The sequence below is a fragment of the Paralichthys olivaceus genome, chromosome 15 (genome assembly GCF_024713975.1).
Source record: "Paralichthys olivaceus isolate ysfri-2021 chromosome 15, ASM2471397v2, whole genome shotgun sequence".
Taxonomy (NCBI): Eukaryota; Metazoa; Chordata; class Actinopteri; order Pleuronectiformes; family Paralichthyidae; genus Paralichthys; species Paralichthys olivaceus.
Genome location: NC_091107.1, coordinates 17,659,907 through 17,685,248, shown reverse-complemented (window position 1 = coordinate 17,685,248; position 25,342 = coordinate 17,659,907). Strand labels below are relative to the sequence as shown.

The 25,342-nt window shown below is 41.2% G+C and overlaps 1 protein-coding gene across 4 annotated transcripts in view; it reads right to left on the bottom strand.

Moving 5' to 3' along the window:
- The window catches only part of abr (ABR activator of RhoGEF and GTPase), a 115,389-nt gene that overhangs the window by 43,690 nt on the left and 46,357 nt on the right, over positions 1-25,342 (bottom strand). For all 4 annotated transcript variants that reach the window (XM_069539601.1, XM_020086197.2, XM_069539602.1 and 1 more), the window contains 12 exons: positions 22,323-22,421; positions 20,029-20,214; positions 15,814-15,921; positions 14,505-14,565; positions 9,289-9,341; positions 7,537-7,677; positions 6,895-7,016; positions 5,918-6,086; positions 3,492-3,611; positions 3,152-3,227; positions 2,925-3,029; positions 20-94 (listed from right to left, as the gene is read on the bottom strand). In XM_069539601.1, coding sequence (XP_069395702.1) covers positions 20-94; positions 2,925-3,029; positions 3,152-3,227; positions 3,492-3,611; positions 5,918-6,086; positions 6,895-7,016; positions 7,537-7,677; positions 9,289-9,341; positions 14,505-14,565; positions 15,814-15,921; positions 20,029-20,214; positions 22,323-22,421 — 1,315 coding nt within the window. The remainder of the gene's footprint in view (positions 1-19; positions 95-2,924; positions 3,030-3,151; positions 3,228-3,491; positions 3,612-5,917; positions 6,087-6,894; positions 7,017-7,536; positions 7,678-9,288; positions 9,342-14,504; positions 14,566-15,813; positions 15,922-20,028; positions 20,215-22,322; positions 22,422-25,342) is intronic.

The following is a 25,342-nucleotide window of genomic DNA, read 5'->3' as shown; positions in this document are numbered from 1 at the left end:
GGGTCTCTGGCCAACTTACTGGCTGACTCCTTGAAACCTTTGGCGGAGTGGACGATCACGTGCAGAAAGCCGTACAGGCCAGGAGTCTCCTCATCTGGAAAACAAACACACAGAGCAGTTGGTGCGGTTCCATCTGTAACTATGGTGACGTAGTGAGTTTAGTCATTCAGAATTTAAGTTTGTTTACAGCACTAGGATAAAGCATGGAAACTTATGACACACTAGACTGTATCAATGTTGTGCAGAGGAGAGATAAGATTCATTGACAGGAAAAAATAAATGGGCTTCACTGCGCTGTCTTCATATATTTCAGGCATTCCTTCAAGACACTGGCCTCGTACAAACACATAAATCTGAAGTTGCATGTTCCAGGGATTTTCTCATACTTGATTCATGCAGAACTGCCTCAAAAGCTGTGTACAGTCTGTCAAGTACTTCAGGCTCAATTCAAGTGAATTTTGATGTGTCTGATACTGAAATTGACTAAAATGTTCCGTTCCCCAGTTCCTCATCATGGCTTGTCAATTCGTCGACTTTATGAATGGTATTGGCATTACTCTAACACAGCATCTTAGACAGTGCAGTCATGGGACTGCCTCAGGGTCGTGTGTGCAGGTCGATGTCCAGTGATCTCTGTCACTTGAATCTAACAGAGTCACATCACTTCACTGTTTTCTTCTGTCTGACATCCTCACATCCTTTTGTCCACCGTGCACCATTTTGCATTAGAAAGAAGATTTTCTAAGTTTACATTTCTGTGACAGTTTGATGCTGCTCTGGTGACACTTCATTAGCAACTGAATTAATATTCTAAAATGCAGCTATTGACACACCCTGTGATATTTGTTTTGTTTCCATCTGCTTTGGTGAATCCTACCTGGAACACTTGTATGAAAATGTGCTTACATGACAAACTTCTCTAACTTTCACTCTCAAACTCTGTGTTCTAATTTCCCCCTCAAGGTCTACAACCATTTGGACGTCTTAAAATGAAGAATCAAGTCAAATTGCTCAGTGGGAAGCAGGTGGGCTTTTCATTTCTCTCTGGTTGGGTGGTCCAAGCTGTGGATAAACTTATCATTATTAACTTCCACTAAAACAACTGTTCTCACCATTTCAACACCCAGTTACTGCTTTATGACTAAAAAGCGACACATAAAAACAAAAATCAAAAAGGAAGGAATGCAGCTGAAGAATGAAACGAGAAAATAAAAAAGATTTTGAGAGGGAATGAATTGTTGTTGCAACCTTTCGTCACATCAATGTCAGACCTCACATCAACAAGCACAGTCCTCTGCCATAACAACCGAGCTGGCCGCTGAGTGGTGGCTGGTGGGTGGATGTTTTTTGGGTGGCCCGACATATCCCTCTGTCCCGCCGGCACACACATGCAGAGGGATACACTTTGCTTTGCTTGAAGCCTGTGTAGCCCAACTGTTTCCAGGTAAATAAACTACACGTGAGGGCTGTGGGACTGTATGGGGGTCTACTGTAGGCTGCTGAGAAGAGAGCACTCAGTCCCGGGGGTTGACTCTGTTTGTGTGCATGCGTGCGTGCGTGCGTACGTGTGTAGTACATAAGCGACAGGGGGGCTTCACAGGGAGACGGTTCAAAGGTTCAGCTTCGAGGTGGCCTATGTGCAGTGCTTTTAGAGCGAAAACTTCTCTTTCAGTCATAATCTTACTGGAACAATAAACTGAGGAAACCCAGGGAAAACAATTAACGAACATGTGATAATTCATGATGATTCAATCAAAGGAGTCAAATGAACGTGCAAATATTTCACACTCTCTGCAAACCATCCGTCCTTGTACAAAAAATTCCTTTGCCAGCTGGTCTCCATTTCAACCCCTACTGTTTCCGTGTGTGTGTGTGTTTGCGTGTATTTGTTTGATTTATAATGGGGGGGGGTTCAAAAGCCGTGGGGCCTGAGCTTTCTTTTATCACACAAGGATATCAACTCCCTGACAAAAAAAGAAAAGTATCAACAAAGTGATGGACCTCTGACACAGCAGAGAGGCGAGAGTTTAATCAAGTTAGCAGAGAGTTAACGTGAGTAAAAACCTCCTGGACGGGGTCAAAGCAGATAACGCTGTTTTGTGGCAATACATTTAGTTGTTTTTGTGTTAACTTGATACAGACACACAAACAGACAGAAAAAGGTGAAAATATAATCAATCATGCTTTTAAAATGATTAGATGGTATTTTGAGAAAATCAATGTTTAAAAACAAATATTTTATGTGTATACCATTTGTTGCAAGTATATTTTCTTAAAACAGACAAAAAGTGACAAGTTCCCTTAAACAATACGAAAATATTACCACAGTGGATTCACTGTTCAACTGGCAACAGACTTCTGGGAAGTTCGGTGCAAAAACACCACAACAATTTACCTTGTTAACTCCAAAGTTCATCAGAATTTTTAAGGAAAAATCAAGCATCCCTATGATCACTAATTACTGAGAGTCAACTGTCACCTCTGTAGTAGTGTGTGTGTGTGTGTGTGTGTGTGTGTGTGTACGCAGGAGACTCTTTGTGCTGTTTGAGGAGATGGGAGTGGGTCGACCAGATGGCTTTAATGTCACCACCAGCCTCTGAAAGCCGCTGTGGAGATCTGGAGCGAATGCAAACTCACATGATTTGGGAATGCAGGGCCACCACCGACACACCGCATGGCACTGACTACAAGCTAGATGAGAAACATATTGTAACCTAGATTCCTCTCCTGCAAGGCCCCCCCTCGCTCATTATGTGGTTTTTTTTGTGGCGAAAATATAAGAGATGCTTTTGTGTGAATTTAAACTCAAAGCAGAAAGGAGAGGAAGGAGCAGAGGGAGACTGTGTGTGTTTGAGATTGCAGAAACGCACAAAGCATTCAAACATGAGAGATTCAAACAGATAATGTGTGCGAGTGTTTCTCACCATCTTTGTTGCTGGTGACAGGAATGTTGTGGACAGTGCGGAGCTTGAAACAGGAGCTGGTCAGGACCTGAAGCTCAACAGAACTTAATACGCACGTTTGGAGATCTGGAAAACACGCACGGCGATGGTCAAACTTTCATTTTTCTCTGGTGCAATACATAAAATGGTTTTAATCCACTTCATGCAGAAACAGTCAATAGACCAACTCCACTCAAGGCCAGTGTTACCTTTCTTCTGGAGTTTCTGGATGCTTTCCCTCCACTCTGACCTCTCGTAGTCGGAGGAGAGAAGGAACAGGTAGCTCTACAAACACAGAAAATACTATTAAATACAGCAAGGACATCGCTGCACTGAAGTTATCACTGTAAAACATACAATGTGGAAATGTCCAGCTAATCTCAAAACTACTGAAAAGCTCTGGTCTGGTCACACTGTCATAAAACATTTATTTTGGGATACTTGGAAGCTAAGCTATAGCTCCTCTGTCACAAAGGTTGATGTCTCCCTCTAGTGGGAGGACTAGATGCATGCATTCAGAGAGTGATGGGATGAGGAGGATTGACTCACCTTTCCATGTTTGTTGTGGATGCGGAATGGGATGGTGGGGGAGTGCATGAGCAGCCATGACTCCTGCTCGTTCATCTTCTTCCTCAGACGTTCCACACGACTCTGACCCTTTGGTGCTTTCTGTACAGGCGCAGAGACAAACAGAGCGACATATAGAATTTACTTTAGAGTGGAGTATTATATTAAATGTAGTGTTAGAGAGAGACATACATACTAGGATTAACCCTGATGTCTATTGCAAAATGTAAACAAATGTAGCATAAAAGAAAAGGTTTAAGTACAAGCACAGAGATTATTCTCCAGGGCAGAATTATACATCCCACATAAATCTGCCCAAATTATACGAACCATAGTTCAAACATTTTAAACATGGTTATCTCCAGAAAGAAGTAAATGGCATGTCAAAAGATTGTTACTGTTGCAATGTCAACATTTTCCAAAGGCTCATTATGTCACATCAACATTGTTTGATTCCTGAAACAATGGCAGTCTCCTCTAAAATATTCATAAGATTTTTTTTCTCTCTTGATATCACTGTAATTGTAATAAATGATTGGTTTTTTAAATGCTGGTTTAAAAAATTTATCTAGACAATAAAAAAAACAAAATCCAAACATCAACTGAAATTACATTATATTTAAAATGACTTGATTTTTCCATTAAAATACAGAAGAAAGCAAACATTTGAGTTTTAAGTGGTATAAGCTCAAATAGGGAAGCTTCTTACAGCAAAATACAGTATAATTCAAATCTAGTATATGAAAACTGATTCACAGAGAAGATTGCTCTTTTCAATCACTTGCTTTTTATATCTATATTACTTTTGCTCCAGTCATAATTATCTCAAATAATAATAGCAAACTGAAAAGTGATTGCGATGTAAATCAAATATTTGTGCATCCATACATTCCACACTTTCTGGTTGCCAACACTGATGTAAAAAAATGTTATTTCAATGACTGATCATAACTAAACCATCAGATACAATTGTCAGTCATTCTATTTTCAAGTTCTTATCAGCAAGAGATCAGCTTTTCAAAATAAGACCAAAAAAAGACCATTGATGAACTCCTGAAATTGTGGGTTGATGCTGAAGATTCTTTAATTCAAGGACCTTAGTTCTGTGTGAGTCCTGAGGGAAAACAAATACACACATCCTTCATACCCTTACCAGGAAGCCATGAGTCAGAGTCTGGACACAATCAGCTGAATTTCCCACTGGTCCAGCCTCCTCTGACTCTAAATACCAGCCACTCACTGAGTGGTGAGTGGTCACTCACTGTGCCCTGAGTGGGCGAGTTTAACACAGCGAGAGGAGAAAAACAGGAACTCTCCTCTTCTGAAGGTTCTGCTGTGTCTCAGGGGGTGCGGGGGTGAAGTGTTACACATATTAGTAACTGCAGGAGGCTTAAAACATCTTATTTTTTTCAACCTATGTCAACAACTGAATGTTTCAGCACCTATGGGAATAAACATGTCTGACATGAGGGCCAAACCCTTTCAGGAGGAAGTGTGAATCAGCACTTTGATCAGTGCTGCAAATACACTATTCCAGATAAGGAGGGAGGAATTTTCTTACTTTTGTAAACAGTACATTAAAGGTTTTGCGATGAATGTTTTACCCCAAATTAAAGAATCAGAAATGTCTGGTTCTCTTTTTTGGCTGTGTTTTTAATTTGCTGTTCTTCCCTTCAGGGCACATTGAACCTTAACCTTGATGCTGTCTTAGACAAACAAAGGTGTGGGTGGCAGAGTTAACAGGAAGGTGCAGAGGTTCCAGTCAGTGAACACTGAAATGGGGAGTCTTCCATGGAACTCTGTACGTACTATGAGAAATAATAAATAAAGACATAAAATAAATAATAGGTCTCTATCAAAGTTTTACGAGACACAAGAAGACAAACTTCCTGTGCTGAGTCACATCTACGTTTTTGTGTTTCTTATAATCATAACAGATCAAGGGTTTCCTGCACTAATTTTAAACTGATTCTCATAAACCCTGTTACCCTGGTACCAAATGTTTCATGGACCATCACTCAGGGATGTTTTTCTGACCACAGTGTAACTGGATTAATCTAAGAGGCCTTCGCACACATAGGTTTATAGATTACATACACAAATATGGTTTGCCAATCCAGTAGATAATCCAGTCCTTGTGCAGTGTGAGCACGGTGTGCCACTTTCTTTTTTGTTTAATGGCTCCTGCTCGAACATTCTAAACTCATTCTGTTTTCAAACTATGTCAGACAAAGACATTTTTCTAAGCATACATGTTCCAATTTTCCACTTTCTGCCTTTTTGTATTAAAACAGATAAAAGTGGTTTCAATCCATGTTCCAGTGTTAAATCCACTCTTTCCGACTAGGCCATTCAAAGCCATTCGAATACATTTTGCCCTTTGTGCCAATGAAATCTAGCAGGATTACCTTCTCTTTCTGGATCTCATTCTTTAAGACCGAGATCTTGATCTTCATCTCCTCCAGCTCGTGCTCGGGCAGGACCTGGATGCTGGGGCAAGAGTCTGATTCGTCCAAGGTCTGGAAAGTCAAGTCCGCCAGAGGGATGTACCACTTGCACTCATACTGCTGGTGTCGACTGCAGATTGGGGGGGATAATGTCGAAACCATAAAGAGCAAGGAAGATATGAAACTAAACTAGTCATAGAATCATACTTTACATTTTAAAGTTTGAGAGACGACCTTAGTTTGAAAAATGATCGATTTTCAGTCTATTCATTTAGTTAATGAAAGTGATTCCACATAAAGCAACAAGCTACTTCCACACTTTTATCTGTAGTTTTCATACAATGTGATCATATGAGGAGGAAATCAGTTAATAGCATATGATGCATTGTTGCAGATTAAAATACCCAATATTGTAGAAAGATAATATAATTATCATAGGATTCAATGTTATTAAGGAACATCAGTGACCCTAAGGTGATTGAGTTTCTCAAGTGATGGCTGTGAATGACGGACAACTGTTGATTGTCAGCCAGAATAAAATCCAATTAGGCTCACACAAGCTGCCATGCTGACAAGCATAGCGACACACCACCACGTACAATGTGACAGCTGAACTATAGACCTGTCTTAATCTTTACACGTGGCATCATTAAACGTAAACACTTTTCTTTCTTTTCTTTCTCTCTTACAGAGGCTTCAAATAGTCCTCCAGCTCTACAGATCCAGGAAAAGAAAGACTCACAGGATCTTTTGCAAAGTGCCCATGTCATTTTTTCTGGTTCACTGTCGGGGGCTGCATTGCTAATGTGGAAAGTGAATGATACATACGGATGGGAGCGATGGGAGAATAAACCTAATAGTATGCATTTGTTGCCTCTGTGGTTAACACATTTTTTATGTTTTGGATGGAGAGGAGAAAAAAAGTAAAGTGCACTCACCCCACAGCCGTCTTCTTCATCTTGGCACAGAGCAGCAGGTCGGTGAAGAGGAAGACGTGCCGTAGCTTCCTCGAGCTTTCCGACACCTCCACCAGGAAGCCATCCTTCACCAGCTGACGAGCCTAAGAGAACAACGGATGTCAGGTCTTGTTGTGCCACAAACACAATGCTGACAAACTTGACCCAACAGCACTGATCAAAGAGCGTTGAGTTTCAGCAACATTTGACAGAACAGAGTGAGGAGGACGGACATGAAAATATGAACTATTGTGAAATAGACCTCAGGCAAAGTGAGCACACAGTGTATTAACACTGGCTGCTTTCTCTGGATGGAGCTGTTTGCTCCATCCATGGTCCGTCTCTAATCCATTATCCCTTCATTAGACTTAGTTTTTGCTGTGTCGACTAAAAAGGGAAAAACCATGGAGTAATGGGAAAATACAAAATTGGAAACAACTGCCATTACTGTATATTAATTACAGTATATGGAGCCTAGTTATTAGTAGGCAATTAAAAGGCCATTTACGATTCATACTTGATGATGTGATTCAGCATTACACACACACACAGACACACAAATACACACACACACAGACACATAAGGACACACACACACACAGACACAGACACACAGACACACACCTCTCCCTTAGGTGTGGTGACAGCAGTCCTGCGAGGGTCAATCTCCTCGTTGATGGAGGAGAGGAAGTTCTGAGATATCCGCAGGGCGTCCTGCAGGAGGGGGAAGTCTGGGTGGTCCTTTGGAGTATGTTTTAGCAAGTCCTGAAACACAGGTAACGCGACACACTCACTTACAGTCTGTGCTATGATACATACCACTTAATGCTGCAATAATGTAAAAATATCTTTATCAACAACTACTAAACCTGTGCATTTGGGCCTGAGTAGTGGAATAAGATGTTTGAGGATTACGCTGTAAATACACTGTTCCTGAAAACTGCAGTGACATCTGAGAGCCTAATTTCCCTGCTTCTGTCGGAGCTGCTTTCATCAGTGTAACAGGGTGATGAACGGGATTGTCGACTTGAGAGTCTCAAGCTTCTGTCTTCCTAGAAAAATTAACTCTGCCAATCTTTTTTTACCGCCTCTTAGTTTGCATGAATGACAGGAACATGACCTTGGTAGAAACACACACAAGCCTTGGATGCACTGTACATGTTGTTTTTCTGACAGCTTTATGCAAACTTACAGTATTCATGCTATAAACTCCTGTAACTGACATATTCAGGCTGTTCACTTGAGTGACTGTTTCCGCTTTACTTTTAATCGTGCAAAGAGGTAGCTTTAAACTGAGAAGACACTGAGATAAACAACAAGAAGCAGATTTTGACTTCTCAGCACTCGACTGATTGAAGATGCATGAGTGATAACATTTTACCCTCAAGGGTGGATTTGCTGTGAAGAATGAAGAGCGTCAGCAGAGTGGCTTTACTGTACCTTTTAAATTCAATTTACATACTTCCATACTCACACTTGCAATTTTGAGCTAAAGTGCATTCTTTATTGAAGTCAAGTACTCAAGCACAGCAATACTGCACTATGATCACCCAGATGGTGCACTTAAAAGTAATGTTTCAACCGGGCCCTATTGTTAATGTGGTTTGGTTTTGTCAATGAATTGGAACAGATCGTCTCCACTGGAAATAATGGCTACAATGTAATCCTGAGGGGCAACAGGTGAAAGTCCATGAAATGGCCACTAAAAGTCTCAAATGGTTGAGCAATAAGTGAGACCTCTTGATAAGCAAGAAATGCTGTCAGACTATTTCCACCTTTTATTGGTGGAAAAACTGCCGGTGAAGGCGATCTACTGGACCAATTCCAATTATTTTACTCGTAGCCAGGTTAAAAATAATCAAAATTCATCTTTAATACAGTCAAAAAGTTAGTGTAAAATGATGCACACCTCTCACTCTCAAAGGTCACCATCTTTGCTATGTAGCAGATGAGAGGGAACCACCAACATATTGTCAAGTTTATGAAAATGGCGAGTGAGGAAGGAGCAGATGGCGGCTTAATTCTCATGTCGCATGATGCAGGGGCAAGCACAGGCAAGTACAACGTTCAAGTCACGTGAGCAAAGTGAGCAACAACCCTGGTCACACACACACTAACATTTCCAGTGAAGTGTTGGGTTTGGAACAACACTATCCTTTGAAATGTAAGCACTGAGTGAGTACACTGTGTGCACAGTGTAGTATGTGTGACTGTACTAACTGAAGTATCTGATTTGAGACACACCTCTGTTTATTTGAGTGTGAAGCAGTTAAAGGGTCAGTTCACCAAAATATGAAAGGGCCCATATTTACTTACTACCTCTATGGATGTTGTCTAAGATCCTTAAAGAACATTTAGTACAAGTTGTGTACTCACATGAAGGACCAGGGTGCTTCTGGTGACACGGTCAATCGGTTTGTAAAGGAGAGCTGTGGAGAGAGAAGAGCAGGGCTCTGAGTCAGTAACACTAACACACACACGCACAGAAACATGGATACACACAGACGCACACACACGTCAAAACACACACACAGACATTCACACGTTGGGGGGGGGGGTCACAATTCAACAACATGATTGAGAACAAACACTCCCACTCAGCTCACACTGAGTTAAACACAGCACTTATAGTCTGACTGATGATGACGATTCTTAGTTTGACATTCAACCAAATGATGGCAAGCATCCACTGCTGAGTTGTCCTTTAGCAAGATATCTAGCTGGCAGCAACCTCTGACCTGCCTGTAGGTAGGAAAGTGACACTTTCCATCTCCACAGATTGTTAACAAAAAAAATCTGACTGTTTGTGTGATGCTCTGTAGACTGGAGATGCATGTTGTTACTGCACAAGGAAGGGATAGACACACACACGCACACAAAAACAAACAAACATACACACACGTGTGCGCACACACACACACACACACACACACACACACACACACACACAGATACACACTCTTTAGGCAGACTGCTTAACATGCAGTCCATCTCCAGGGTTGATGCAGCAGCCTCCCATTGGTTCCTTAACAGTTCTATTCCAGTGCATTTAGGCTGCTACTAGGTAAACTACAGCCCAGCGGGACACACGGCAGACACAAACAACATAAACAGCAGAAATGTAATTGATTTACTTTATAAAAAGTGCAATAAAACCGACACGTGCCCACACCCCACCGTTCCTGTCTCTAATCACAGTTTAAGTCTGCACCACACCACCACACTTGTCTGGTTTCCCCCTGGGACGGCTTTGCTGTAGAGTTAGTGTGAACAGCAGCAGGTCTGCCATACATGACAGCTCTAGGTGAGAAATGGAGAGGGAAAAAAATGACAAGGGGAGAGATATATGACGCCAGAACCCCTGAGGAGATAAGAGGCAGACTCATATAGATGCAGAAGATGTGAGGGGCGGTTGGAGGTGGAAGTTGATTGGTGGTTATTCTGGATCTCCTGTCAGAATGGGTTCCAGCAATTATATGATGAAACGCCAAAAATATCTCAAGGTCTCAAAATAATAACAGCAGGTTAATAATGCCACCAATGACACAAGGCATTGCAGGAACACAATGGAAAAAGAATAATAATGGCATGCTAACCTACACGTATGCTAAAACCGAAAGAAAGTGAGGGTAACCATAACATCAAATGTGATCTATAAGTACGTATGATTTCACTCAGTGATCAAGCTAGTCTCCATTTATTATAGTGCAGACTTAAAGCAGCTGATTTTCAAACCAAAGTGAACAAAAGCTTGCACACTGGAACAGAAAAAAGGGATGTGCCTTCAGTATGCGGCACAGGTCGTCTCAGGCAATCAGTGCTCTGCTCCCACAGAGAGGTAGAAACCAGCTAAACTTCATCTTGAATGTTACACTTATCTGTACCATTGAACACTGCTCACTTCAGTTGCACACCATGAATGTTACGTTCCAGTGCCTCTCTCCTCTCCTCGTCTTTCTGTAATCTCACTTTTATATGTTAATTCTCCTTTCTTCTCCATCAAAGTGAAAGACAGAGAACATGAGCCTGTCATATTCCAACTCACACACCATATACACCCATATGGATATACACTCATATGGATATATATATATATATATATATATATACTGTGCCAACCCGCCAACAACTATGAGACCAAAGAGAATCTACCAAAGGACCTTGCTGATGCACTTTGAAGCTTCTCCACCCTCTGGTCATTAATAATGCGGCCTCCATCAATGATCCTCGCTCAGTGAACTAATTCTGCTACCCTTGGAGGATTTACTGCAGGACCTGCACTGACTGCAAGGGCAGTGAACACCATCTAATTATGTGTGGATGTGAGTGTAGCTTTGTATTCCCTTCAAGTAAAGGTTCTTTAGGGATGTTTAGGGGACTGGAGGGTAGAAAACAAGTATCAGATGTCAGAACAGTACATGTAACTACGTCTTCTGCAAGGACGTCAGCTGTTAGTAGTCAGTGCATGAGCTGTATTGATTATTCATGTCCTACCTAGTATCGTTGCACCTTAGTTTGATTTGGGGTTTTATCCATAGCAGGTAGGACTCTAGAAAGTTGCACTTATTTTTAAATCGATGCTGAAACTAAACCCTAAAACTACAATTCAGAGATGTCCCCTGTCCCTCTGCTGACTGTGTCACATACAAAGCGCTTGAACCACTGGCTGAGACAGCTGTCTGTGCCAGCTGACAGAACAGCTCGCACCATCGTGCTCCTGTAGACATAGTTTATTCTCAACTGTCTCAGCACTGGCCATCTTTGTTAGTGGTTCAGAAGGCTCGGGACCACCATAGTCTTAGCCCTCAAAAAACTCTGGAGGCGAGAAGCCTCTACTTCATACAACAACCTTATATAGAGCATCTACATAACTTTGCTTTAGCAAGATAAATGTTACGTCCTGTGTGTGTGTGTGTGTGTTTTTTTGACCTCTTCTTCATCAGGTAATAAAAACAGAAAAAACACAACATGCCTCCATACTGCTCGTGTAGTGTCATCCAAGTGTCAACAAGCCACAGCATTCATATTCAACTCGAAACAGTTTCATTTACTGCAAGTTTTAAACCTAAATGTCCTCTGATTCATGAACGCACGAGCACACTGGAAACCCACACACCCTCTCGCCAAAGGGAACGCGTTGGGGGGTGTGGCTATCTCTGCTAGCATCGCCGCTTCCAGTAGTGGACTTTTAGGCTTAAAACTTGGTGTAAATGACCTCAATTCGAGTCGAATTGGAATGTTAGGGCTTACGGACACTTGGATGACACCACATGAACAGTATGGAGGCATGTTGTGTCTTTTTAAGTTGTTTTATTACGTCTGAAGAAGAGGTCACCTTTGCTGAAACACTGTTTACCCCTGAAACTCCTAAAGTGTTTTGTGGACTCAATCACCCACCCCTCCATTTGCATAGCGGTGAATAGATGATGAGTGAATTTTGAATTTTCAATGAACCATCTCTTTAATGTGTATCAACAAGTGTCTTGCAGCACGAATGCAGGGTCAATCCTGAGTTTCTATACAAAGACTGAATGTAAAAGGAGCAAAGTTCAGTCAAAGTGATGAGAAAGAGGGAGGATGATAAGACAGAGAGAGAAAATCAGACAAGGAGAGGAGGATTATTGGAAGTCGATGACCTGTCACAGCGAGGTGCCTCTGATTGGTCCTGTTCTCAAGGTCGCCTTGACAACTTGGCTAATGTACAGATAGTTCATCTTTGCAAACAAGGGGGAAAGACCATGTTAGTGAAGTCTTTGAACAAGCACATCAGACACAGAGTTTGTAGGGGGGTCTACAGGGGTCTACAGCTAGGACACAGGGACTGCCAGTTTTTCAGCCCTTAATATTTGGCAAGACATTCAGGTCCCAATGCCAGGCAGGAGCTGTGAAGGTGGATGAGGAGGGCAGACGGGAGCGATAGGAGATGTGAGACAAAGGAGACAGAAAGACAGATAAGGAGAGGGCACATAAGGATTAAGGGGAGGAGAGCGAGAGTACCAATTTACATGTAAAGCAGGATGTAAGACGCTTGTTTGATTTCCTACTGGCGTTGCTATTTGCATCCATCAATTAGGAGGTTTCAGGAAGACAAAACAGCAAGCTTTATGATTAGTAAACAGTGCTGTTATTGCACTGAAGAAAATACACAAAAGCACACATCATTGGCTGACTGACTGCGGTCCAGTAAAATCCCAGTGAAGAGAGGAATGATGGAAGGATGAGTAGAGATGAGAAAGGCAGAGAGCGTGATAAAAAGAAATATTGAGGGAATAGAAAGAGGAAGATTCAGAGGTGAGGTAGAGAAATCCCTCGGCTGCCCAGCCAGGTTATTAAGGAAGTGCGATTATTAAGCAATTGCTCCGGGTGCTGACATCCACTGATTGTGGAGGGAATATGAAATTGGTTTCACGCTACATAACTTCCATGGTAACCTATGATAAAGCAAACATATCATATGGTTGTCCAGGATAGTACATTGTAATAAGAGAATAGGCTTAAAGTCTTCTTCATTTACGATGCAAAGAAGAACTTCACAGGTACATGCTGCTGAAAGCTGACACACTCAGCCTGACAAAGCTGCATCATTTTCTCATCATGTTTGCTTATCATTTCATAATCTGGACAGTTTACAGTTTCCCTTTTCTCTTGCAGCCTAAGATCTATCACCTGGTGCAGTTGAGCAACAGCGAAAGTGCCCAAGATAATAATACACACGGATCAGACTTGTCCGATCCTCTGGTGATAAGTATTCTCTGTGAGCAGCAGTCTGGGGCTGCCAGTCCTTACACAGACTGAACGTGGCTTGCTTCTAAACACAGATGGGAGATACTGTCCTCCTCTATATATTCTGCAAGATTAAAGACTTGAACGGTTGGAGTCTTGTCTGTCCAGGGTACTCCAGAGGATCATCGCTCAGCAACCACACTAAAGCTCCAACACTTCACGAAGAAACAAATGATATCACAACACGTAAATGTATCAGGTCAACAATCGTCAGCAAGCAGAAAGCCCTACTACATAATCTCTGCATTAAACTCTGAATATACATCTGATATGACAGTGTCCCCACATCAACATCTGTCAGCTTTTTGAAAACTGTCTAAAAATTACAGCAAACACATCACAAACAACCTGCAGTACGATCCAACAACAATCGGGAAGCCTCAATCAAATCAAACGGCGTGCATAGAGTCGTTACCGTATGTGCAGTTACAACACAGTCTGAGGACCAGGAGCACCTCCATATCCCCCTTCTCTTCTCCTCACTCTGTTCTCCTGCTCTCTGCCTTCTTTCTTTCTTCGGCAGAGACGGACAGAGACACAGAGAGAGAGGCAGAGATGGAGAGGGGGGGAGAGAGAGAGAGAGAGAGAGAGAGAGAGAGAGAGAGAGAAAGAGAGGGAGGGAGATAGAGAAAGTGTGTATGTTCACCCATACGGCAGTTTGCCTCCCAAAACCCACCGCTGCATACACAAGTAGAAGGGGTAGGGCCGGCGTCTTAACGCACCAAGGCAGCTCACACACACACAGACACACACAGACACACACACACACACACACACACACACACACACACACACACACACAAACTTACCCTCCATTGAGATCGTTGTGGTACAATCTTTAGAGTCTTTCGGTCCTTTTACTTTGAGGTTCTGAAATGGGAATAATCGCTTTGATTGATTAATATACATAATCATGCTCTCGCTCGAACACACAAACACAAACACACACACACACAAACACACACACACACACACACACACACACACACACAAACACACACACACACACACACACCTAGTAATTGCTTGGCGGAGGCTGGCAGAACTAATGTATGGAGTAACTGCAGCAGAACAGCTGAAGTTGGGTGAACAACTCAAACCTTCACTATATTTTCAACCACCAACACACATTTACAGCATGACAGTGAAATACTATTAATTATTTAAGCTATTTAGGTTTTGTTAAAACTCAAGTCCTTTTTACCATGAACAAATGACAGAAGATACACTGGTATGCTGTGATAAAGTGGCGGTGAAAGGTTTTGTATATATTTAGAAACTAAAGGTGACTATATGTTTATATATGATATGTTTAAATGGTGAAGTTGGGTAGTTTTATAGTTTCAAATATTCTAAGATGAATCTAACTATCCCCTGGGCGTGAATTTGGCATTATTACAGTTATCATTAGTCAACTCACAGATGTTTTGTTAATTAATATCTATAACACCCTCAAACAATCAGCAGGATTTTTAGCATCCCAGAAAGTCCCCATATCCCCAAACACACACAAACACTGAAACAACTAAATATATCCAGCTTGCAGCAGCTTCGTCTTGATGTGCAGTGCACTATGTCTCTACACTAATATATTTAAAAGAACATTTTAAAATAACAACAAAATCCTTTGATAGTGTTTTACAGTGATGTTCCTCAAAATAAGACGTTTCCCAAAAACGTTGCTTCCTATCAAAAAGAGGATGCTTCGTCTTTCCTTTCTTCTCCTTTTTACTGTCGATACATGTGCATTTGTTTTTCTTCTTCACTTTAATGAAGAGGATTAACGTGAAAATTAAGACCCTTCAAGGAATTGTTGTCTAAGGAACTGTTATGAAGCCAGGGAAGTAAACTAAAATATGTGTGTTTTCTGTACCTTTTGCATTCCTCAGCAAGAATATGGGATGGATTCACAGTAAATATAATCTAATTGCAAACTATGTAAAATATAGTGTAGAAATGAAACCAATCTCAAATGATGTGTGTATAGTAATTCTGCCACTGACTAATACTTGATTTTAATTGACTTCACAATGACAGCACTGACTATTCAGGCATGTTCTGCTCAAGTCCTTCTATCTGCTTCCTGACTTGTTTTTTATCTCTGGATGATTGACTTACCTCAGATATCTTCTGGAATTGGCTGTTGGCTTGGCTGCACTTCTCTGCCGTCTCTAGCGCCACCTTGTAGTTGTCCACAAAGGCCTTGTACACACCAAGCTGGCTGGCCTGGGTCATGAAAGACAGAGAATTAAGAGAAGAGATATTAAGGTACAACATAAAAGAAGCAGCTGAAAATAAAAGATGACTGTCTATAGACCATATACGGCGGCCATTTTCCTCTGACATCATGCCGTGATGTGTTAAATGACTTATAGAACAGGATCACAGCAGAATAACACAGCAGTCACTTCAGCTGACATCAGAGAAAATTTGCATGTAAATAGGCACAATGACAGTGTCATTTACCCCTTGGCTTTCTGATGTGGATTGGATTTAGTGGATACTGGAGACACATTGAGAAAAAAGGTTTTCCTGTCTAATACATTTTCCTATTACAGCATAGGTCTGCCTCAAAAATGCATTCATTTACATTTAGCAGGCACAAGTTTTCTGCAGATCACACAGTTGTATTAAAATTCATATACAGCGCTGGTTACTTCATTTCTATTCCCATCAGAATTTTTCCTCACATTTGCCCACCCACCCTACACTCACTCACTCACTCACACACACAGACACACACGTAACAGCACACAAAGTACACTATACTCAGTGAACACAATTCTAATCACATTCCCATGATGCCACTCCACTGGTGACTCTATGCAGTCGACCTGATCGACACAGGGTCACTTTCTTCTCTCTCTTCCCATTCTTTTACCAGCTCCTCTCTGCAGCACTGTATGTGCATTGTGACACAAGCTGCAGAGCAGCAGTGCATGAATATGCCAGGCTGAAGAGCTGACTGCACACTATTAAAGCTATGAGATTGGATTTAGCTGAATAGATTGCATGAGTAAGACTTGTTACTTTTGTCCTTAAATCCCTTCTCCTCCTACAGTATTTTCATTTCCTCTCCTTCCACTTCCTCGCGGAGGAAGACTTGGCCTCAAGAGAGGAGCTGTGAGGGAGTCATCAGGACTTGGTTTAAACCAAACAGAATGTCGGGATCATGGTATTTCATCAGTTTGCCATGTTACTTGGACTCGCTGTGACCAGTACGAAACCTCCAGCTCTTTCCTCAAAGAGACACAGAACTTTGAGCAATACTGCAAACATCGTGTCCACACGTCAAACCACAAGATCTCAGTCAAAGTGGTGGGAGGGAAAACAACATCAAGTTAAACTGGAAAGGAGGAGGCAGAAAAAGTTAGGACTGGAAAGAAACAGGGGGAATAATCTAGCAATAGACACTTTTAAGCTGAATTTGTAATTTTAGAGGATGGCCTACTTTGTTATAGCACAGTTCACATGGTTAATATCAGCTATATATCACATTTAACTGCTGTGTTGTTGAGAAATGTTGACAATTGCAATACATATATTGCAATAAATGCAATAAGTGCACCATTCTCCATTGTCTCCCATGGGCCATAGTTGAAACAAATAGTTTCCAAATTAATCGTTCACCCTCAAACTCAACAAGCCAGAGTGGAATCAAAAGATGCTGTAACTAGCATCACTGAGAGGCCACAAAATATAGACATAAATCCAATTCTTCTAAATAATCCAGTTACAAAACTAAACAGGCTGGATTTTGACACAGTAAAGCTTTGAGCTAAATGCTAATGTCAGTAAGGTCATTCAGTTTATTTATAGAGCACTTTATACAGACAAGAGTCATAAAGTGCTGGTACTTACTTCTCTTCACTGGCTCCTACAGAGTTCAGTTAAATATTCTCAGTCTTACATATAGAGCACTGCACCGTCAAGGCCCTACACATCTGACAGATCTACTCTGCCCTGATTCATTTGCCTGATCTCTTTGATCTGAGAATTTGAATGCATTACATATCCTATGCCAAAAGACAGAATGGACCAAAGTCGTGGGTCTACCTACATCTCAGTAAAATACATCACTGTTTGAACAGCCATTCAGAGGACATTACTGGACTCTATATCGTATATTTTAGTGGCAATGTTAATATGCCATACTATTCTGAGTTCAATGAAAAGTAATATCAAAAGTTGGATGATCAAATTTCATGGCCTTCCATCCACTGGAGCTGTTTAACTAAAAGCCAAAACCAGTGAATATCATGTCTTTATCAATTTGGGAGAAAGACGTCTGTGTAAAATGTAATATCAAGTCACAAACAACTAATTGAGTCCACAATAAAATTATGTTTCTATTACAATACACTTTTTTTTACCATGGCTCCTTACAACCATGACCATTCCAAGATTAGACCGCCTCCAGGGATTTGGATAATCTGGTTGGATGAACTGTAGACCTGGCAGTCACAGGATGCAGCTGAACCCTTCTCTTGACTGAAAAAGGTGAGAAAGGTTTGGCTGGCTCTTATTCTGCGTCTACCCGCTTCCGTCTCTCCGTGCTGCTCTGATGGGCTCCGTGCTGCTGACGAGGAGCAGTGGGGAGTAGACCAGCTAATTACGCTGCCATCTGTACTGTCACACTGACGCTCTGACTAAATGTTTAGTTGCCGCACAACATGCTCATGTACGCACACGTACGCAGCACAGATGGGAGCTGATGACTTCACTGATTGGTGTCGGTTGGTGGTGTGACTCCTGGGGTCCTCAGAGAAGACGAGGGGCCGAGGAGGTTATTAAACTATCACGAGATCACACAGTACTCCTACACACGATCTCTGTTCATAGACAACTAAACATAAGCTCAGCATTTAATATGAATCCTGGGCTTCCATAGGAAGGCTCACCTGAGGGTTTTTTCCTCAGTATGTCTTTTTGCACAGAGCTCTATATATGTAGGGTTTATTATACCAAAACCTACTCTTGAAAACATATTACAAAAATAGATATTTTGAGTTTATATTGTCCTACTTTATGAACAGGAAGTTGGCAAGCTTTGAGTCATAGTGGGTAACTGCTATAAATATTCACATTGATATTTTATATAATATAGGCTCCCTGTAACCCCTAGTGAGACGGTAAAAACAATAGTGAAAGATTCAAACACACTTGCTCAGTTTCATGTCAGATTAGGTGCTACTGTTATCATATGATTCATACATCTGAAAAACAGAGTTGACTGGTGAGTCTGACTCTTACTTGACCGCTCATGACTCAAACCTGCACTCAAGCATTGACATATACTTTACTTGCTAGTTGGAAATTTCACCACAGACCTTCTAAAGAAACGTCCCAAACCACATGCTTTGCTTTCACAGATTTTACATGAAGCGTACAACCTTCACAGACTCAAAGAGATGTTTAACAACTTCATAAAATAAGAAAAGACTATTGTTCAAAGTCAGTTACTCTTCTATTCTCTGGTTAAAAACACAGTGTGCTCGTGACTTGACAAAATGTCCCATGGTCTCTCATAATGGGAAATCTGATCAACACGCAGCTTATTAGCAAGAATCAAACATGACGTAAAACTGAATGTGGGACATAAGCAGTTGTTTACCTTTGTCTCGCTGCTGAAAAAATTCAAAAGCAGATTTTCTGAAATATACGATAGGGTTATAATGTATTTTCTTTTTTTCTATTACTCGTGGCAAGTTGCTTCTTTCTAAGCTTCAGTGTTTTGACAGTTGTTATTTGACATTAGCACTGCACAGTGTCTTTCAGCTACAGTATATGCACTGCTGTAGAATGATCTTCAAATAACATGATATTCCAAAATCATATCAATAAAAGCATCAGTAATTACAACAAGAAGAGAGAATTTGAATACACTACGAAAACGTACAACTTGTCAACAGCCAATATAAAGAAGCCCCATTCAATTTTCATTATCCTCTCTGCAACTTGTTCTTTAGCTGTAATGATCTAAAACAGTGGGAGGAAAAACTCACTGACTGAGGAATGGAACCGGATACAGACACGTCCGGGCCACACATAACAATGATGCTGTTACATTATGTATCCACATAATACAAAGTAAATGTGACAGTGTGACACACTGATTGACCAGAGACCACAACTTTTGTCCTTCCTACTAATGCAATGAGATCACAAACACACACACACACACACACACACACAGGAGTGATTCACTGAGCGCAATATCAAGAAGCCTGACAATTCTAACTTTAGTACTAATTTACATGTACCCTGCAAGCGATGAAGAGACGATAAAAAAAGACCCACACGCTGTAATTTCTGGGCTCGCGTCAGACTCACCAGCTTCTGGAACAAATGTCCCACAGTGACCTTCTCATCCCACTGCTGGATGTTGGGTAAGAGGGCGTCGTAGAACTCCTTGTGGATCTCGAAGATGTCCTGGATTTTGTAGAAGATGGTCTTTATCTGCTGGATGGTCAGGACAGGCTGTGAGGTTGTGGCTGTGGCTTTCAGAGGACGCATTGGCTGGAAAATCATAAAGAGAAGGAAAGGAAAAGTTCATGAGCTGAGAAATATCTTTGCCAAAATTAAAAAAAAAAAAAAAATGAAAAGCTAAAAAGCAAGACATCACACCAAAACCGTAATACTCACTGTAACAATTACTGTTTATCCTATGATATATGTACCTACATCAACTTTAATATGTCATAAAGTCTATTTAAAACACTACTCTAATTTCTGAGCAGGCTGCAAGAACAATTTGGGGCAGTTAACTGGCCAATCGGTGGTTTCATTGGGTCAGTGCCTGGAAAAGAAAGTTTTTATAACTTGCTATGTGTCACACTCTGTCTCACTCTGCAGTTGGGTGAGCCTCTTCTCCCCTGTGCTAATACTGACCAGTAGGAAGTCAACTCAGTTAATCACAGATGTGTGAGGTGGGCATGGTAGTGGGGGACCATGAAATACAGTAAAAATAGAAAGGCTTTCATGTCACGGAGTCTCTGGAGCTGATGATGAGTCAGTCTCCTGCTGATTGTAGGGGTTGTGTGATGGTTAATCAGACAGGCCGGCTCATTTAAGCCCTGATAATGACTGTGGAGACACAGTCCACGCCTCCAGCATGGTCTATATATGATGGAAGAGGAAAAGCCTCCATAGAGACAAATGTGTTTTTCCATGTTATACAAGTTTAATACTCGAGGAGAGGACAGGAGAGAAGAGAAGACGTGTTGAACCAGTTGTAAATTTAGTCCTTTGGCCCACCTACTAATTTAGCAAATGAGTAGATGGTCACTGGTCCTGTTCCCACCTGACACTAGACACCATCTTGAGTGACCACTTGTGATCAGATCTCACTTCTCTACACGAAAATAAACATCTATGTCATTTCTGTCTTCAAAGACCAAATAGGGATATTTTTAGCCAGTCCGACTCTACAGATGGGTCTGTTTTCTATGTCTCTGTGTGTCTGTCAGTGTGTGTGTGAGAGAGAGGGAGCAAAAGGGAGAGAGAGAGAGTGAGCAAGAGAGCGAGATTGAGTAAATCCACGCTCTATGAAATAAGAGCTAAAAAATAGAAAATCAATATCTGTTGGTCAGTGTCAATCTTGTGGCTGTGGCCTCAAATAAATTAGTGTATGGGAAAAAATGATTAATGCAAAAATACTTTGTGTTCATGGTGAAACTCCAGCGGGTCAGAGAACGTCAGTTGAGTAGGAGGTCCTTCAATGTGGCCCAGGATGCATTTGTGTTCACACAGCTAAAATAATGATAACATATGCGTTCCAGTCCACATCTTAATGTGATGTGTCTTCGCTGTGTGTTCACACACCTGAACTTAGAGCTGTCTACTTGTGATTGGATCCTGTTAATACTAGGTCTGAACAGGGCCTCTGTCTGAGGTGAACAAACCAAACACAACAGACTTGTCTCTTTAATATCAAGTCAGATATTCAGTCTAATAATCAAAAACGTATGTAACAGATGCACATCCTTGTGACATTTGTTTTCAAATCCTGGCAAGCCTACAAATTAGTAGTGTAAACTAAAACTTGCCAATCTACGATATATAAAAATGCAGCACACAGCTTAAGTTGCAGACATTTTCTCAGTGACTGGGGGGAAGTGGAGAGGGACAGGAACAAACTATTGGTTGAATTGTATAATGACCTGTGGTGTCAGTAAGAGCTGAAACAGAAGGAACTGAAAGACAGAATGATCATTGCAGTCAATGGTTTAATGAATTAACTGCCTACTAACAAGTGCTTTTGTGTTGCAGCAGTGCAGATTTCTAAACTATATATAGTTATATATTTATATATATAAGACTAAACAATTTGAAAGTATTTCTTAACGTTGCACACATGCTGCACAATGTTGGTCAAAGTGCAGCATGTGTCTGACAGAAGCAGGATATGACATAGTGGCTCAGAATGGGGAAGCATCTTCAGCTTGTGTTTCGGGAAACTGCTGCAACTGTGGTCCTGCTCTCAGCATGATGAGCATTAACTAGAAACTCTTTTTTGGCAGTTCAAATCGTCCTGCAACACACATGCTGTTGTGTGTGTGTGTGTGTGTGTGTGTGTGTGTGTGTGTGTGTGTGTGTGTGTGTGTGTGTGTGTGTGTGTGTCTCACCAGTAGCAGGGCCTCCAGCTGGTTAATGTAGATCTCCTCACTGGCCAAGAAACCAGACAGCACCAGTTTCTTCATTTCCAATCCTTTCTCTATGCCTCCCTGCAACATAAAACATATCGTTATTCAAGCTGTTATACACACAACACAAACATGTTTGTTCTACCACCCCCATGGAGACAGCTCATGAACTGACATCATATTTAGTGCTATAGTAGACATTATACATTCCCTTGCCCCGTACCTTAACCATCACATCTACTGTAAATGCCTGATCCCAGCCCCCATCCTCACATACCCAGGGGTCATTGCAACAGGGGCGGAAAAGCATTGAATTGCTTGGGATCCTGAGAAGGAGCCACCTGAGAACTGCTGATTTCATTTGTGGACAGCAATGAAAGTTTTGTGAGAAGGCCCTTAAATTTTATGATCAGCTACAAACAGGAGACTGCAATGACACTGCAGCCAGACACTTCTAATGAGGCCCCATGACACAAGGTTTCCGCCAAAAGATTTTGTGTGTGTATGATTGTCCTTGGAGGAGTTTTAGATTAATTGTATCCGTAATGAATTCCTTATCAAAGCTACACTACAGTACCATGACTCCCTGTGTTTCCATATGTTTGGATGTCATCACTCATCCCATTTCACAGAAAGCCTTGAGCAAAAAATATTTCATAAGGTATGACAAGGATATATATATACAACCAGTGAGCACTTTATTAAGGAACACCTGTTTCTTCATGCAGTTATCGATTCAGCCTCTCATGTGGCAGCAGTGCGGTGCATTAAAACCTTGCAGCTAAAGATCAGGAGCTAATGTTCACATCAGACATAAGAGTCTACTTCTCAAACTGCTGCTCTCCTGAGGCTTTCACGGCTAACAGTGGAGAATTTACTCATGATGTGAAAAACATCCAGACAAACGCCTTGTTGGTAAGTGAGGTCAGAGAAGAAAGATTTGTTTAAAAGGTTGTGGTTACTCAGATTAATCATTTTTACAACTGTGTTGCACAGAAAAGCTTCTCAGAGCGAACAACAAATCCAACTTTGAGCAGGATGAACAGCAGAGGAACAAATCAGGTTCCATTCCTGTCAGGCAGAAATCTGACACTACAGTTGACACAGGCTCTCTAACAGTGGACAGTTGAAGACTTAAGAAACAAAGTCTGTTCTGATGAATCTGATTTTTTGCTGAGTCTGTAAAAATCTGCTTTTTGGTGTTGACACCATGAATCCATATACCTGCCTTGTGTCAACAGTCCAGGCTTCTGGTGGTGCTCTGATAGTTCGAAGAAAGTGTTCTTGGCACACTGCAAGCTCCTTAATACCAAGTAATCATGAATGCCACAGCTTATCTGGGTATTATTCCTGACCACACAGATCTAATGGCTACTCCCAGCAAGATAATACAAAATGTCACAGAGGAAAAGTTGTCTCAAAATAGTCTTCGGAATTTTAGAGGTTTGGATGAAGACTAGAATGTCTTAATGTGTGTGCATATCATAGGCCTGGAATACAGGAGTATTTAAAGGGACTTCAGGCAAAAGGGACCTGGGGGGGCCTGCATCAACATACTGTGCATATATAATAGCAAAGTACTTAGTTGTAGTGGAAATCTGGGAGCGTGTGAAGGACCTCCTAGGTACAATATGCCTGATTACCCCCCAAAGCCCCTTGAAACACTCTACTCCAATTCCAATTTTGACCTGAACCCTAAAATCAAGTCGTAACCTTGAAAAAGAAGTCTGGACCCTTACACACATAAAATATCTTTTTCTGCCATATTTATATTCGACATCAATTAACTACATTGCAGTACCATGACTTGAGCTCTCAAGCATGAACATGAAAATGAGTTCAGTGAACTTTACTAATCACCAGATGAGCATTTGGTAGAGGACTTTTAGGGAATGTGGTAGAACAGGAGATTGAAAGTTGCTGCCAAATGAGGGATTATAAATGTGGGTGTTATGATGTTCCTAATAATGTGCTTGGTGAGGGGATACACAACAATTACATATTACACACCATGGCTGCTTTCAGACATGGACTGAACTGCAGATAATCTCCTGACATTATCTGGAGGGGCTGTATGTGAGAGCACTAATGTTTGAGTCAGAGGATCTGCACATCCTTCGTCCTATCCTAAGTTTCTAACATGCAACTGACGCAAAACTGGAAAAAAAAACTTAACAAAGTGAATACAAACATCTCTGGATAAAAAAGCACAGAAAACACTGTCAATGTCAAGAGAGCTTTTGGTGCTGTAAACAAAAAAAGATTTGATCTCTGCAGGTGGATGCTCCGGAGATTTCTGTGTTGTTGTGAACGTGTCTGACCAAGAATGTCCTGCAGGGTTCTTCACCTATGAAAGTCCAGACCCAATGGTGTGGACATTCTCCAGAGTTCATGACTGAAAAGGATTCACACACTGCACTGGAAAAAGCAAGAATCAATAGTGGTGTAAAATATGCTGTGATCTAAACAAGTCAGCTCAGGTCCTATTTATAAAGCAAATTCAAAATGTGTCAAGTAAAACCTTTAACAACCTTGAGTCATGTGAATTCACATTCATTCAAACACTCATTCTATAGAACTGCATGTTACCTAATTATGAATCAATAACCTTCCCTCAGGAAACACCTGAACATCAGGTAGACTTTCACTCTTTGTCTCCTGCTGAGGTGGCGCATTTCACATCTGCAGCAAAACGGCAATAAAACTGCAGAGTTGTAGTCAGAGTAACATCTAAGTGTCATATGTGTACTTTAAGCCAGGTCAAAGAACAATCATGGGAGCAGAAAGGAAGATTAATTATTAACACAGACAGATCCTCACAATGATATCAGAACAGCAGCTACACCCGTTAAGAAGAGGAAGGAGCCATGACCTCAACATTTTTACCTAATCATGAGGAGATGCCACTTCTGACAGTGATGTTAGAACTCTCAAGACTGGAAGTATACTGTACATCCAGTCACCATATGTACAGTATATGAATAGTGTATACTCAAAATTAA